The sequence below is a fragment of the Lichenostomus cassidix genome, chromosome 3 (genome assembly GCF_008360975.1).
Source record: "Lichenostomus cassidix isolate B80296 chromosome 3, HeHo_3.0, whole genome shotgun sequence".
NCBI classification, from domain to species: Eukaryota; Metazoa; Chordata; class Aves; order Passeriformes; family Meliphagidae; genus Lichenostomus; species Lichenostomus cassidix.
In genome coordinates, this window is record NC_139483.1 from 34,063,997 (window position 1) to 34,081,000 (window position 17,004).

The following is a 17,004-nucleotide window of genomic DNA, read 5'->3' on the forward strand; positions in this document are numbered from 1 at the left end:
TGTTAAAGTGATAAAGGAAAAAAACAAGAATTTGGGAAGATCTCTGGTTGTATGGAAAATCTTGTATAATAAAAGTATGTTTGAATTCTAAAGTAGAGAGGTTATTTTGCAGGCCTTATGAAGAAGCTAACCCAGAGAAGTCAAGAGAGATGAACCATAGCAGTTGGAGTGTGAAAATGTCTTGAAACACTGGGGCATTGTCCTTCACCATTGGAAGTAGTCACTTTCTGTTTGCCTAAAAGAAGGAACCTATGCTTCTCTTTGTAGTTTCTGACTACTGTGGAATCTTAGTAAAGAGAAGAACAAAATGTTGAACAGGGTTGATTTTCCTCATAATTATGCATCTTGAGTGTTTTTGTGAAAGAATTTTAGAAACACGTGGTTAAACCTCTAATAAACATGCAGAGGTTAAGCTGGTAAGAGACAGAGGTTCTTTGAACATAAAATCTGGGCAAACGACTTTGCATACTGGAGTTTACTTGCGAGAAATATCTTAAGGTATTTAGGTCCTTTTACTGTGTGTGGGCTTGGTGTTACAGGTTTTGGTGGGGTTTTTTAACATTAGCAATTATCAGACAACTAAAATAAAACACATACCTTAAATTTGTTTGTATTAACAAAGCAAAACACTGAAGGGCAGACAGGAGTTGATTCAATTTCACTAAAAACAAACATTACATTTCTTTGAATATCAAACCCCTCATTTCTAGGTTAATGTTTACAACTCTGTTGCTTTTTTTAATCAGCTCTACTAAACTGATTGCCCTTCCTGCTGTTCAGTCTCAGTTGCTAACTTCATACATATGTGAATTCTTATTCTTTGTAAACTCATGTATGTATTTTCATTATAATTTGCATTTATTGCAAATGCAAGTGTTTTCTGAGTCCTTGTTCTGCATATGTTTTTAGACTTTGAGTAAGAAGCAAAGAACAATTTGAGATTTTACTTTGGGTATGATTATGTGGTAGAGTAAGTTGTTTGTTGCTCCTTACATCCTGAGGTGCCTCCAGAGGTTTGTCTGTTGTGAGGTATCTGGTGTGTCCTCAAATTCAAATCCCTTTCTCCTCATCACATCAAGGTGTGTGTTGCAGTCTTTCTGCTTCAGTGAATATTTGTGATTATTTCTCCAGATATCAACTCAGCTCATATTGTTTTCTTAAGCTGTGCGAAGCAGAATTGTTCCAAATATTTGTGTTTTATCATCATTTTGGTACTCATTCAGCATTACCTTTGGTTTTGCAGCTAAGAATATACTGTTGCACAGAATATACTGTTGCAATAAATACATTTTCTGCTTTAAGTAAATTTACTACTGGTGTATGTTTTTGTAAGTCATCGAAGTATATGCAGCTTATACTGAATATAAATCTAGTGTTTCCATTTTTGGTTTATTCCCAGAATGATTTGGCATTCTTTAAAGTCCTGACTCTATAGGTGAGACCATCTCATTACCATTTACATACTCTCTTTGGAAATTTCAGTTGATTTTCCAGTATAAAGACTGAGCAGTAGTAGGAGTAGTACCATTCATCCAGCATAATAGGCTCTCTTATGTAAAGAAATCACAGTGTACAATGTTATTCTAGCCATGACAGTATTGAAAACATTTTTTTTTAATTTTACTTTACAATAGAGGCAACACAGCTGTAAATCTGACTGCAGCTCATTTCTCCAACTAACTTCTAAAGGATTTTCACTGCTGAAGTTTGAGGGTACATTATTTCTGTTGAAAGCAGTGCAGTTAGCAGTAGAAATGGATCCTGTCCTGGGGATGGCACAGTTTCCCCTGTGTTCTGTGCAGTGGGCTGAGCTCATGTCCTTAATGTACAGTTCTGGCAGTTAACATTATCCATTGCTGATTTGGATTCACTTGGTGTCAAGCTAACACACATCTGTTGAAAGCAGGTTTTGAATGAAATGGAGGAGAACTAAAATTACCTTTGAGTTTTCAAGACCTGAGCGTTTCTAACCTTCCTAGAGGAATGCTGTGAGCTGGGAGGTCAGAACCCAAATGCAACTACTGCCACAAACATTATTGGTTTTATAGAACTTACATTTGCATTTAGATGCAGGTGTTTGACATCTTCATTGAGTCTGTTAACTCCTTCTTTGGTAGACATCTGTTTGGGGTCAGGTTTGCTTGCAGGTCTGGTCTGGTGTTTTTTGGGATTTGTTTCTTTCTTTGTTTGTTTTGAATGACCACCTTTCTTTTTAGTATTTTTAGTATAGGAAAAGAAACTAGCTCAGGAAATGGAATTATAACATTGTAATAGCTTTGCTATCTACCCAAAGGAGATTATTGTCTTCCTTGACTGTAGCTGTCTAGAGTGGTATAACTCCTGTTTCTGGTTATTTGGTCCTCAAAATGGAAAATCTTTGGCCAATCTGTAGTGAATACTGTGTTGCAAAGATGTCTGTCAATGAATGCATGTTTCTTAAAACTGGTATCTGTGCATGCCTTTTTGTGTGTGACTTTTTTAAACCCAGGTTAGTTCCAGGCTGTTGTTATATTACAAGATTAGGCTGTTATGTGGGTGAGACAGGTGGCCCCACTGTGTAGTAAATAAAATTCAGGGCACCGGAATGATGGGAAGTGTAGCAAGACTCATTTAGAAAACAGAATGGATTTTAAATAAAGTTCAGTTTTAGGTAAAAGGTCAGGCTCTAGTTCCTTTTTTTATTTGTAGCAGTTCATCCGTATACAGTACTGTGCATATTGTATGTGTAAGTTAATCTCATTTTTTAATGTACTATAACTGCCCTTTTGATTCTTGAAAATCCTTTTGGGTATTTTGCATTCCAATATCGATCCCTGTCTGTCTGACTGCTTCAGCTGGGTAATCATTTTTCTTGTTTATCCCTAATCCTTTTAATATTTCCTTCCTGCCACTGTATAACAGTACAGTATGCCTATTGTTTGGAATGCATCTCAATGATGACTGTAAGAGTGTACAATAAAAGTGACTGTGTTTTAGCCTAGATTTCACAAAAATGGTTTGCAGTGAAACAGAAATGCAAAGCTGAACATGTGCCTTCAAAGTATGTATGCCAACTGTAGTGCATTGCTTTGCTTAGTCATGCAGAATGTTCATCTTCATAAACCATACCTATTCTGAACTGCTCTGGAAAATGAAATATGAAGCTTGCTATTTCAAAGTGCTTTTTATTCTGTATTCTTTGTATCTTTGTATGGACCTAGCAGAAAAAAAAAGAACGTATTCCCTCCATCTCTATGTATATACATCTGTGTATATCCATATACATATGTATTAGAAATTTGATTTTAAAGAAGCAACTGTAGAACAGTTTAAGTATCTCAATGGAAACATTTGGACCTGAGTCTCTGATATTTCTCTTTAGCCATCTCCTCCCATAAAACATTCTGTCCTTGTTTCTATGGTGACTGAGTAACAGTATCACATGATGTTTTGGCAAAATCATAAAAATTCCTTCCTGAAATTATTTCCTGAGAAGCATGGATCTGTTCCATTTCACCTGAAGAATGAGAAGACCTTCCCATCCCCATCAGGGCTTTTCCTCTCTCTTTCTCCCACACTAGATTATACCCTAAGATCCTTTCACTGTACTAACCAATGCTTTAACTTTTCTGCTTTTCTCATTAAATAAACTTGGCATGTACTTTCTCTGCGTGTCAAAGCAGAGCAAACATAATGAAGGAAAAGAATTTGATACAGAGGTGAAAGCAAAGTGTTTAATTTTTCTTAAGGAGCCATTTTTATTTCCATACTTCTTTGGTATTAACAGAGATGATGGGGGTTGCGGGGGTGGTTTGGCCTGGTTGGTTTTTGTGGCAGCTGCTCGACTTTAACAAAAGAAACATAAAACCTCTGAGATCTAGACTTACATTCAGTGACTGTCTTAATGCAAACATGTCTAAATAGTACCTAGTTTGAGTATTGCATAAACCTTTCAGGAACGTAAAGCTGCCATCTCTCAAAGAAAGCATTGGTTGCAATGTAAGGGCTTTAGTAACTTGTCGTTGTACCTCCACACAGTCCTGGGAAGTATGATTTTAAAAATACACAGCAACTTTTGAGATGGAGAAACTTTGTGAAAGTTCTGGGTTTAAGGCTGTTGCTTTATGACAGATGCTTTCTAAAGTTAATGGAAAGAAAAAAGACCAAATCCATATCTTGATATCTTATTATTATTCTATCCTTTGAGGATTGTTCTCCTCCCTCTCATGCACTTTATAATAAGCATGCTGTGGTTGCAGTGAAAATGCCTCAACTTCTGAGATGCTCAACTTTCCTGCACACTTCTGAGATAAAAGTGAGAAATTTTTTTGAGACATTGTGACTTTTCAAATGAATGATCCCTGTTTTAATAATAAGGCATACAGGGCATTGTATCTTATTCAGCTGTTGTTTTCAATTATACATTCTAGTTTAGGTTATTCTTGGTAATTGTGGTGTGTACTCTCTCTGCTGATAGCAGCGACTTCTTTTTGCAGGTACGAGCAAGTAAGCCTGAACCTTCAGACTTACAGAAAGTAGTTTGTCTTGAAATGCAAAACTTCTACCAGTACTAATTTATATCTAAAAATAACACTGTCACTGGTAAACTGAAGACCTTTATACTGAATGATCTCTAGAGCTGCCTTTTAGAGTAGGGATTAAGTTTGTTTCCAAGGATAGAAGTCTTACTTGGAATTCATCAAAATGTTAGTTTTCCTGTCTGGATTGTGTCCAGTTTAAGAATGCTATATTTCCAGCTACATTTCTGAATTTCTTGAGAAATGTATCTGTCTCAGAATAGATAGTTTGAAAAAGCTTGATTGATCCAGACTCTTCCTTTATCTACAGAGATTCTTTGTTTGCTCAGGCTGCTGAGATGTCAGGGATACCAGAATGCTTCCAGCTTTGGTGTTTGATGAAAGGCTATAAAGAGAATGTGTCCCACAGAGAAACCTCATCAGAAAACCAACTGATATTTTCTGCTCCCTGTGTAACTATTTGAAATGCAGCTTTTTCTTTAACATAAAGGCAGCGTTTGCAGCCAACTGTGTTTTCCTTAGTGAGTTGTAAGTTATCAGTTCAGACTTTTATGAGAAGCTTTATGAGTGTATCCCTGAAAAGTCTCATTAGCGGTTGTTTTTTATTTTTTTTTAAAGGACATACTGAAATGTGATTGAATTTTATATGTTTTTACATTTCCCCAACTTCAGCAAGCCTTTTGACACTCTCACAATATCTTCATAGGGCAGACTCATGCAGTGTGGACTGGATGAGTGGACAGTGAGGTGGATTGGGAACTGGCTGAATGGCAGATCCCAGAGGGTTATACTCAGTGGCACAGGGTCTGGTTGGAGGCCTGTCAGCAGTGGTGTCCTCCAGGCTTCCACTCCAAGCCCAGTATTGTTTAACTTGTTCATCAATGACTTGGATGGAGAGGCAGATGCCTCCTCAGCAAGTTCACTGATGACACAAAGCTGGGAGGAGTGGCCAATGGCCCAGAGGCTGTGCAGCCCTTCAGAACCTCGACAGGCTGGAGAGATGGGCAGGGAGGAACCTTCTGAAATTCCACAAAAGGAAATTCAGGGTTCTGCAGGGAGGAATAACCACCTGCATCAGTACAGGCTGGGGGCTGAGCTGCTGGAAAGCAGCTCTGCAGAGAGGCACCTGGGGGTTCTAGTGGACAGCAGTCTGTCCATGAGCCAGCAGTGTGTCCTGGTGGCCAAGAAGGACAATGGAAACCTGGGGTGCATTAGGAAGAGCATTGCCAGCAGGTCAGGGGAGGTGATCCTGTCCCTCCACTCAGCCCTGGTGAGGCACATCTGGAATGCTGTGTCCAGTTCTGGGCTCCTCAGGGCAAGAGACATGGAGCTCCTGGAGTGGCTCCAGCAGAGGGTGACAAAGATGATTAAGGCACTGGAGGATCTCTCAAGGAAAGGCTGAAGCAGCTGGGCCTGTTCAGCCTTGAGAAGAGACACTGAGAGGGAACCTCATCCATGTCTGTGAGTGTCTGCAGGGAGGAGCCAAGAGGATGTTTCCAGGCTCTGCTCAGTGCTGCCAAGCAGTAGGACAGGAGGCAATGAGCACAAACTGAAGAGAAAGAACTTTTTTTTTGCGTGATCAGGTAGTGGAAGAGATTGCTCAGAGATGTATTGCACAATCCTGTGCCATGTGCTCTAGGGTGAAGCTGCTTGAGCAGCAAGGTTGGACCAGCTGACCCACAGTGGTCCCTGCCAACCTTACCAATACCAGGAATCTGTGATTAACTGTCTGATTCTGATAATGAAACAGCATAAGCGTATGGAAGTCCTCACTTCAGTAAATTAATTGGTGAGTTGTATAAGCAGTTTCTTGCCTTTCCAAAACAGTAAATTTATTAAATGAAACATATCAACTGTTTCAGAGTTAGAGGTAGAACAATGTTTTATGAAAATACACTTTTATTAGTGCAATAAGTGTCCTGAGTAAAACCTCTTTGTTAAAAAAGCATATCTGCTATAGCAATTTTACTGTCTCTACATGTAGGTAGGGTTGTATGAGATTTTTCTTGTGAAGGAATCTGCACTATGGGTGAGGACAATGTGACACATGTATCTTGTTGTGTAATATGTGTGCTAAGATGCCTTATTATTCAGGAAAATGTATATATTTGCTATACTAATTTATTTCGTAGTAAGTCCCATATAAAGTTCTCCCTTTCCTCAAAAGCCTAATTTTTCTAGTTTCACCACACTGCTTTGAAAAATTAAGTTCTCCTGTTTCTGGACACGCATAGTGTTTGTTTATATTCTATTTATTATCAAAATAAAGATAACAAAATGGAGTTTAAGTCCTGATGCATTGTTTGACTTTGAAGACCTTGGTCAGGAAGAGCCTGATTTGTAAGACAGTAGCTGAAAACATCTAGGGGACAGGTCATGTAGTGTAGTGGTCTCTTTGACAGAGAGACAGTAGGCTCTTGTCAATCTACTTTGGTCTATGGAGAAGCTGCTTTGAAATAGTCTGTTTGGTGTGTAAAAGAGGCAAAGTAGCAGAAATAGCACTGGTGAGTGATTTCACAGGTTTGGGTTTGGTTTTTTTTTTTTTGTGGAATACAGCTTGGCATTACCTTGCTTTCTGTCTTTTGAGTCTGTTGGTGTATTTTTAATTATTTTGTTCCTACATGGTTTTTTTAATGATCCTTTTGTAAGTGCTAGAAGGGTTTGTTAATAAAGGAAAAAAGAGGTATTAAACAATTCTTGTTTGATGAAATCTTAAATAGCTGTATGTATTGGAATTATATCAGGAATTCTGCTAAAGCAGTGACATTTATGGCTGTATTAATGTTTGTAATTTTTTTTGAGAACAGATTAAATTTTGATGCCTTCTTCGATGAAGCAATGAAAAGGTAGAACTAGTTTAGTGTAATGAATCCCTGTGGATAGAGAAGGTTTTGTCATTTACTGAGATATCAAGAGAAATGTTGAAACTTTTCCAAATGGCTGCGTAGAAGTAATGTCTTTTATCCAAACTTGGTATCAAAATGAGGAGCCCTTGTCAACTTTTACTGAAATGCAGTAAAACTGAACTCCCACTTTATTACATTGCAGTGAGTTCTGGACTTGGTATGCAGTTACACTAGTATGATACTAGCTGATTTAAGTTTTAACTATTATGTCTTCATGCTACACCTGGAACTGCTGGATTTTCATGTTTTAGACAAAGATTATGTTCAAGAAAACATTTCATATACTGCTGACCACATATCCTTTAGTTAGTAGCTGCTTTCCATAAAGAAAAACAACATCTAAATCAATAAACAAATCATGACATAGTCTGCAAAAAGTTTCTTAACCTGCTTTTGACTCTGCTGTGGGCTGGAGTTTGGGAAGCTGAAAGATAATTGTTGGTTGATCCAGTTTGGGTGAATATATTTGATTTACCTGTTGCACAGTTGCACTTGAGTATTGGGAAGGGAATATTTCTACATGTACATAGGTTGAGATGTAATTTGGAAGAACAATATTCACATGAGTATTACTAGAGAGTTATTGGTAGGGTTTTGTTTGTTTGTTTTTCAGGACTATGAAGTGTAAGAGTAATAATGACACTGGATTAATAAGAAAACCTTTGGTTTATAAATATCTACTGGTGTTATGTTACCTGGTATTAAAACATAAACGTTTATTTTGCAAGGTGGTAGTTATGCTCAAACTATTTCCTCTGAAAATGGTGCTGGCTTTATGTAAGAGTCCTGGTGCAATCTGTTACCTTTAACTGCACTGAGCACAATACTCTAACATGGAAAAACTATCAAAAGTAGTAACTACAAAACACTCAAGTGAATATTTCATACAAAAATATGTGTCATGGTTCTCTATTTTAAATGTCTCTCTTCTATTGCTTGTGATGCTTCTTACATGTTGATAGTGACAGATTCTTGTTTTCATATGTTTGCTAGGTGATCTTACCAACTCCAGCAGTAGACTTTGCATTGGCCTTCAAAAAAAGATGCATTTAGGGTCCTGAATAGTTTGAATTCCAAGTCTGACATACATTTCTGACAAACCTTGTCTTTTTGAAAGTTAGCCACATTGGTCAAAAATAGTTTTTATTGTATTTGACTAATTGCATTGGTCAAATTTTATTTCTATTACATTAGCTAACCATTCCTTAAGGTGACACTTGTCTTCCTATAGACACATGTATGTCTGTAAAGGTAGTCAAGTAAAAAATAGTAGGTCAACTTTTTAAAATACTTATAATACAAAATATCTTCATGAGAGAGATTGCATAAGGATGGGATTATCTATTAGCCATGGAAATTAGAAGATCACTGGATGCATAATGCTAGGGCACATAAAGTAATGAATAGTGGGAATTTAAGGGTCATTATGAGTACAAGTGCTCCATCAAGGGTCTGTCACGAGTGTGTACTTTAAGGGCTGCTGATGCAGCAGTTCTGTCACTTCTCTGTGCATGTTGAGCAAACATACAGTGGAAAATGAAAATAATTTTAAAAGCTAGAATGTCACACCTTTTATTATATCCATAAACTAAAAGTTATCAATAAAATACTGGAACTGGTATGTTATCTATTATTTATGCAACTCTTTGCAGTGAATCTCTGTAACCAGCAATGTTCAGTCTGAACTATGTGTTTAATATAAAGCAGATAAGAACCTAAACATAAGGGTAGATTAAAAAAATTGGTCTTAAAAATGTTATTTAAAGTTCTAGACAAAATACATATCTAGTTGAGGCTGTTTTAAAGATAGATGGAAATAATAGGATTTTTAACTGTAAGAAAAGAGCTACAATGCTGTCTAGTAACACATTTAGGTTAGTAATCTCTGATGGTTGTAAGAAAAAATATAAAGTACCTGAAGGAATTATAGAATATCCTGAGTTGGAAGGGACCCATAAGGATCATCATCAAATCTCATCATCACCACAGTCAAACCTCTTATCTCTTTAGTTTTCAAGCTTCTAATGTATGTAGGAGCAACACTTCTAATGTGAACATTGGGAATGTGTACAGGAAAAATCCTCTTCTGCCAATGTATGGATTTTTCAAATATGTTAGCTATTGAACTTTTAACTTGCCTTTTGACTATGTGAGAGCTCAGTTCAGGTCAATAAATCAGTTTAGATAGTCCATAATGGAAAGTCTTGGGGAGCTGAAGCTGTAGGTGTGAACATCAGGGCTGACATGACAAGTTGTTTCTTAACGTCCTGGCCAAATGTGTAACTTCTCTACTCAAGTAACAGCTCTGCTTGAGGCTGTGTGAGTTCAGCAGTCAGACACAATGCATGAATTAGAAATTTTGTAAAATATTTCATAAGGCACATGCCATCTTCCAAATACATATAGTTTTTAAAGGATATTTGATAAATTTTGCAAATCAGTTCAGCTGCAGCTGTTTCCTCTTCTTTTTTATATTGTTTTGGGGGAGGGAGAAGAGAGGGAGCTTTATCTGAGTTTATCTTTACAGCTCCAGTGTTTTACTGGCACATATGGCATGATGATTTTTGTCTACCTTTCAGAAGAGAAACCTGATTGCTCCAAGGCCCGCTGTGAGGTCCAGTTTTCTCCTCGATGTCCAGAAGATTCCATCTTGATTGAAGGCTATGCTCCTCCTGGTGAATGCTGTCCACTCCCAAGCCGTTGTGTGTGTAATCCTGCAGGCTGCTTGAGGAAGGTTTGCCAACCTGGCTATTTGAATATATTGGTTTCTAAGGCATCTGGAAAGCCAGGGGAATGCTGTGATCTCTATGAATGCAAGCCAGGTAAAAAATAGATACAATTTCTTTTCCTATTTTTCAATTTTTTCTGTCTGAAAAGCAAAATAATCTATATAATTGCATCCAGTGAAGCATATATAGCCTCTAAATCCACTCTGTTTCTTCTTGAAAATTATTAAATGTAGACAATACTCTAAAAAAAAGACTAAAATATCATGATAAAATTTACCTTCTTTTTTCTTTAGATATTAATTTAAACTGAGCAGCAAGGGAAACATAACCTAGTGAGAATATTGCATATCTGTGAATGCTACTAGTGCAAGTGACATACTTTGTATGCTGATTAGATTAAACAAAGGTTTTTCATAGTAGGAGTACATTGTGCATGGACAGGGAATTAGGATTTCTGTTTTAAGATCTCTCTAGATTGTCAAGTGTTCACCCTTAAAATGTGCAGAGCAAAAGGATTATGGAGGATCATATTAAAAAACTTTACATTTTCACTATTCACTCGTCTTCCATTTCATGAGAACATAAATCACCCTTTCTTGTGATTTATTGTTCCAAGTGAAGTGGAAGGTGTAATTCACTCTTTGATCCAGGCTTTGGTAAGATAAATAATCAAAATAGAGAACTGAAAGCAAGCGTATAAATGGTTTCATCCCAAATGCTGTATGCAAACAAGTTTGAATATGCTTTAACTGTGCCTTTCCTATGCTTGTTTAACATTTTCTTAAATCCTCCACAGAAGACGATTGTACAGTCTTTGTATCTTCTAGTGCTTCTCTTTATTTTTTTTTCCTAATATCCAATGCAAATCTGACTGTGCAGAAATTTAAGCAAACTTCTTGGTATCCTGTCCTGAGTATTTGGTGAACAAGTCTTTAATTTTTTGCTCTGGAACATTTTGTCAACCTTAGGCTTCTTTCATCTATAAATAGGTGTAATTTCTTGTGACTTGCTTTCTTTGGGCTCCTCTCTGATTATGTTTCCCTTCTATAAGTTTTTTTCAGTTAAACCATATGTCTTTAACATGTCTTATCCAAAAGCAGACTAATATTTTGGGGGAGTCTTCTTCAGCAATAAATGCTGTAGAATAATTGCCTCCTGTTTATCATACAAAACTTTAAATCAGATTTTAATTGTTTTGCAAGAGTTATTTCTAGTTGGTGAAGTGTTATGATCCCAGGATCTTTCTGTAGCATGACTGCTACTGAACCATTGTGTTTGTACATTTTTCTTCCTCCTATATACTTCAATTATGCCTTTACTGAATTTTGTCTTGCTGGCATTGGATTATTTTGCTTTTTCAAAAAAAAATTTAGCTCTGATCATGTCCTCCAAAATATTATTTGAATTCTAGTCTTGTTTGCAAATAAGTCTGTCCAGACTTCCCCATGAAAATTACTTCATGAAGGCTGTTTTCTTGAAGCTTGCTAGTTTTACAAAATCTTCAAATAGAATATGATTCTCTATCCCAAGTGAATGTATGTAACTGTGTGTGTATTGTTTTCTAAGGCGATTTGTATGTTTTGCTGTAGGGAGTTTCAAGAGGTGAAGGTAGATGGCACTGGAAAATGAAGTTGTGTGTTAGGAGGGTAGAAGAGCAGAGCTTTGAAGAGACTGGGGAAGTAAAGAAACTAGTGGGATTTAAGGGAAGCGTAGAGCTTTGCAAATAGGGGTTAGAAATTTAGAGACGTGGTAATAAACTTTGCATCTTTAGAGTTTGACTTGGTATCCTGAAGAATTGTAGGAAAGAAGTGTTAGAGAGGAACTGACCTGTATGAATTATAACTGAAATGCCACATTGCTAGAAAAATACGTGATAATGGACAGTGTAAGGCCTGTGAGGTAGGTGTTCATGCAGACTCTTGTAGGGCTGATGTCACCAGTTTTACTGAAAATGTCAGCAAGTCTATGGAGTTAACATGTTGAACAGAGAAAAATATGTTTCCATTTTTTTGCCACAGACCTAAAAACTTCAGTTCTGTGAGTAATGCTTCCAGAATGCTCTTCCTGCACCTCCATATCTGCTTAACCATCTCAATAGGAGTTTTGCACCAGCAAGGACTTTCTGGTGGAAACAAAGCTGGGAGGACTACTTCCTATGACAGCAGTGCTGATTTATGCCAAGATACAGTGCTTGCACAATTAAAGCATAAATTGTGTTTATTTCTGTTCCTTAAAAAAGATATCATTGCTCTCTAGTTTACTCTGGCATTTGAGTTGGGAGCCTTCTGCGTATGTTCAAGTGCTATGATTGGCAACAGAGTTAATGAAAGGAAAATAGTGTTTCCTCAACTCTAAATGCTAGAATAAAAATAAAGTATTTCATTTTGAGACCCACTTCCTCTTCTGCCCCTTTTTCTTTTGGGAATACAATTGAGGGCATTGATATTCAGTTAAAATGGATAGTGAAGAAACTTAATAGCTTCATCACACTTTCTATTAACCTCTAGATTAATTTGTTTTAAATGTTCTTACATGTTGCTCCACCAAGCATCTCATTACAGCTGTGGTACCTTCTGAGAACAATGTCATGCTCATTGTTTTGCTTTGGTTGCAAAGCTCAGCAATGAAATAACCCTGGTCTGGTTCCATAAGCAACCTCTTATTCCTACATGATGGGTGTAACTGTCCATTCAGGAGTAATGAATTTAGTCAATGTGCATCTAATTTAGTTTTAAGATGGGGATTACAGTTCTCAAAATGTATTTTCAAATATTTTCTTTCCTAAAGGTAGTTTGAATGAGCAATCTCAAATGGAACTGCATAGTGTATGTTAACAGCAAGAATAAAAATAACTCAAAGCAAGATTTGAGGGAGTGTATGTGCTAAACCACTATGACCACGAATGTTTTTAAAATCATGTTTATTTTTTTAAAGATCGAGTTGAAATCTAATTTAAAACATATTTTGCTGGAGTGTTGAGAGGAGCTCTAGCTGTCAGTTCTGAATAAAGCAAGCTAAATAGTTTACTTTGACAGCTGTCCAACAGATGTTTGTTGTACCTTTTTTGATAACTTTTGTTGTTGTATATAGTGCAATGGGGAGTGTCATCTTTTAGTTTCTGACATCCTTGGGAAAGCACTGGGAAATGTCTGTCATGATAGACATAACCTGTGCTGACAAGACCACTCATTTATCATTCTTTCAGAAGTCTTTTTGGCAGAGCTTTCATTTACTCATCTCCAGCATGGCCTGAAAATTACTCATATTTTCTGGTACCAAAGTTGGCTTAAACACAACTGTAAAGAAAGTGTTATTGTTTGCCTTCTTTGGGGAATTCTGTGCAGTCAGGGCTTGATGGAGAGCCCGAGATAAACAGCAAAATTTGGTAGGTAGTTGTAATGACAAATGGGGATGTAGCTTGTGCTCCACCCTGATGCAGCTTCAGCATTGAAAATCAGGTCGGGAGCTTTTACAGTCTTGCACTAAGGACAGGGATCAGCAAAATCAAGTTTTTATACACAGCTCCGAGAAATAGCATTCTATAGTAGCTTTCTTTTATCCTCTCTTGCTCACAGAAATAGTACTTTGTTTTATTGATTGAGCTTATGTTGACAGAACTTGAGATAAGAGTGGGAAAGGACTGGAGTAAAAGAGTGAGGAGGAATTACAGATACGTTTCTAGTGGAGCTGGAGAAATGGCTTTTAAGTGACAATGAAGGTGAGGGAGGGGAAAAGAATCAGCAAATGTGAAAGTCCATGTTGGGAAATACCTGGGATAGAGCAGTTAAGGAAGTGATTGAGCAAGTGATACAGCTGCTCTGAAAGTCCAGGAATGTTGTGGTTGTATGTAATATGCTCTGAAGAGTCAAGGAATGTAAAAAGGATGATGCCTTCTCATGGAGAGATACCTCCTTTCTAATCCCATGGCAGACAGTGTGACCACCATCACCACGTGTAGTTGTACTGTGTTGCATTATTCAATCCAGAATCCAGTTGAAATGCATCGAAACTGAAAGCAAAGGAAGGGATGTCACGTGGTGCTTCTATGCTGTAAAAGCAGACTGTGTATCCTTGTACTGACCCCTCACAAATCTGTGACTTCTGAAGCCTTAGCCTGTGCTGAGCCACTGTGCTTCATCAGAAATACAGATACTGACTTGCTTCTGCACCATTAGATGCATAGGTAATTATTTAGATCTTGCCCTAAACTGTACATTGTATCAGTTGATAAGCCAGCCATTTTTATTAGTTGAAATATGTCAGGGTGAAACTTAATACGCTTAACAACTTATATGTTGTTAACTTACTCTACAAGAAAGTTTTATTCACCTAGGTATTAGCAGTTTCATGATCAAAGACCTTTGGTTTTGTAGTCCACAAAGGAGGTAGCATGTTACTCCAGATATGTCAGGGTCTGCAGCCATGGCAGGGTTTCTGCTACATTCTTGTAGCAAAGGGTTAACTCTCAGATGCTTCCATATAAAAATTCAGTGCATGAGAAAATTCTTCAAGACTTGCAAACAAAGGCTGAATGGGTGAATTTTCACTGACAGGAAATTAGAATATATTATGAGTTCTTGAAGATACAGATTTGTCTAACTCTATTTAAAGCTTGAATCTTCTAGGACAGACAAAAAAAGTGTTTAGAATTCGATATATAGTAACAGCTTATAATAAACTGCTCGTGAAATGTACACGTTAATTATTGGAATCACAGTAGGATGTGAAAAGAAAACTAGAAGTTCAGTGGCAAATGTTCGCAGTCTTATTTTTTAGGACAGTAGTGCAGCTAATCTGGGAGATATTTTTTAAAGAAATGAAGAATCCAATTGTAGACTGTTCTGTAACCTCACAATATTTTCAGCTTATCTGTAAGTTTGTCTCAATACTTTTTCCAGTTTGAGAAACCTGTTTAAATCTGAAACTAGGAACTTTTTTTTTGCTTTTTCAAATATTTTTCATCTCCTATCTGTCTTCATCTCTCTCCCATGAGGAAACTGTGAGAGAGATGGGACTGTTCCACCTGGAGAGGAGAAAGGCTCCGGGAAGATCTCGTGCGTATGGATACCTGAAGGGGGTAGTGAAAGCAAAGCTGGTACTTTCCAGTGGTGCCCAGTGAGTGATAGGACCAGAGAGGCAAGAGGCACAAACAGAAACACAGGAGGTTCCCTCTGAACGTCAGGAAACACTTTTTCACCATGACGGTGACTGAGCACTGACAGAGGTTTCCTGGAAGTATAGTGAATTCTCCATCCATGGAGATATTGAAAAGCAACCTGGGCACAGTCCTGGGAAGCCAGATCTATGTGGTCTGGCATGGGAACCTCCAAGATGTCCTGTCCTACCTCAGCTGTTTTACAATTAATCTAATAATGTAATAATAAAGAGGAAAAAAAGTCTATATGTGTAGTCCTAATTTGGGGGTTGTTTCTATTTTTTTTTTAAGTTTGTACTTTATTAAAAAAGACTGGACTGCTTTTCAGTGCTAGTGAGCCACATACTGTTACACTGTAAGCACTGCAATGGAGATAGATAAGCAGAGCAGATGCAGTTCTGAGACTGATGTCTCATTATGACTGAGTCAGTTACTGCTTTGTACCACTTTGGATCAAGCTTGGGAAGTGCAGGACCAGAAGAGAAAAAATGGGCCTTGGAGGTAATGAGCTCTTGCAAGAAATGTGGTGTAGGATTGCCAAGCTGCTTTAGTAGTTCAGTAAGGCAGCTATGATAGTGTTAAAATTGCAGTGAAGTTTAATCAGTAATCAGTGATACCATACTGTATAATTTTCAGTCTGATAGCATTCTGTTCATCCTGCTTGCTCAGTGAGAAAGTAGTTCATTTCTTAAAGGGGGAATCATGTTTTATTCTGCACTTTCTTAATATAGTTATGAAAAGGGATAGCAGATAGATAATACCTGAGCGGGTATTATTTGTTAACATGTATGACTTAGTTCCAAATATGATACAGATGTGTTTCAGCTGTCCTATGACTTACAGAATTGAATATGTATTCAGCTTTGTTTTTATTTTTCTGCAGTTCTAAACATTTGTTGCTTTCTAAAAACTGACAGTCCGTTTTTCATGTTAAGTAGAATTCTTCATCTCAGTAATGCAGAAAGATTTGATAATTTGTATTTCATTTTTGCCATATATAAATACCCAAACAAGACAACCTAATAGAATAATCTTTAAAAATGTGCTTTACACATGCACACATAATTCTATAGTGTATCTCTTTTTTTTTTTTTTATTTCTTGTAACCCAGGTATTTTGCTTTTTAAACAGACTTAAATTAGGAAAAAATTAAACAAAGAATTGTTTACTGTTTTAAAAGCTGCAGGGAATATATATTCTCCATAACTAGGGTACTTCAATTAACTAATGTTCACAGTTGTAATGATTGTTTAAGGTTGAGTGTCTAACTTTTATAATTTTTTATTAACTAATATCAGTTCAGTTGCATCCTGGATCAATAATTTTAAAAAGTGAATCTTAAAGACAAAGGGATGCTTTTTGTAATGTTACCTAGCAAGCATGCATTCATTGCTTAATTTTTCTGACTTAAAAGACTGATGCATAAGTGGTTGCTTATGAGGAAGTAATTTGCAAAGAGCTTCTAAAGCATGAGTAAAAGAAATGTTCTTCTTCCCTTCCTCCGTAGTGTTCAGTGTGGATTGCAGCACAGTTGAATGTCCTCCTGTTCAACAAGTTGTTTGCCCCCTGGATAGCTATGAAACCCAAGTCAGGCTGACGGCTGATGGCTGCTGCACTCTGCCCACAAGGTTGGTGTCTCCATGGCTCAGTACTTCTAACTTGTTCTCCACAATTCAAGTATTGTAAATACAGGATAA

At 37.1% G+C, this 17,004-nt stretch overlaps 1 protein-coding gene across 4 annotated transcripts in view; it reads left to right on the top strand.

The window, feature by feature from the left end:
- The window catches only part of CRIM1 (cysteine rich transmembrane BMP regulator 1), a 173,826-nt gene that overhangs the window by 74,122 nt on the left and 82,700 nt on the right, over window positions 1–17,004 (top strand). For all 4 annotated transcript variants that reach the window (XM_085055220.1, XM_085055219.1, XM_085055222.1 and 1 more), the window contains exons 3-4: window positions 10,003–10,245; window positions 16,815–16,935. In XM_085055220.1, coding sequence (XP_084911346.1) covers window positions 10,003–10,245; window positions 16,815–16,935 — 364 coding nt within the window. The remainder of the gene's footprint in view (window positions 1–10,002; window positions 10,246–16,814; window positions 16,936–17,004) is intronic.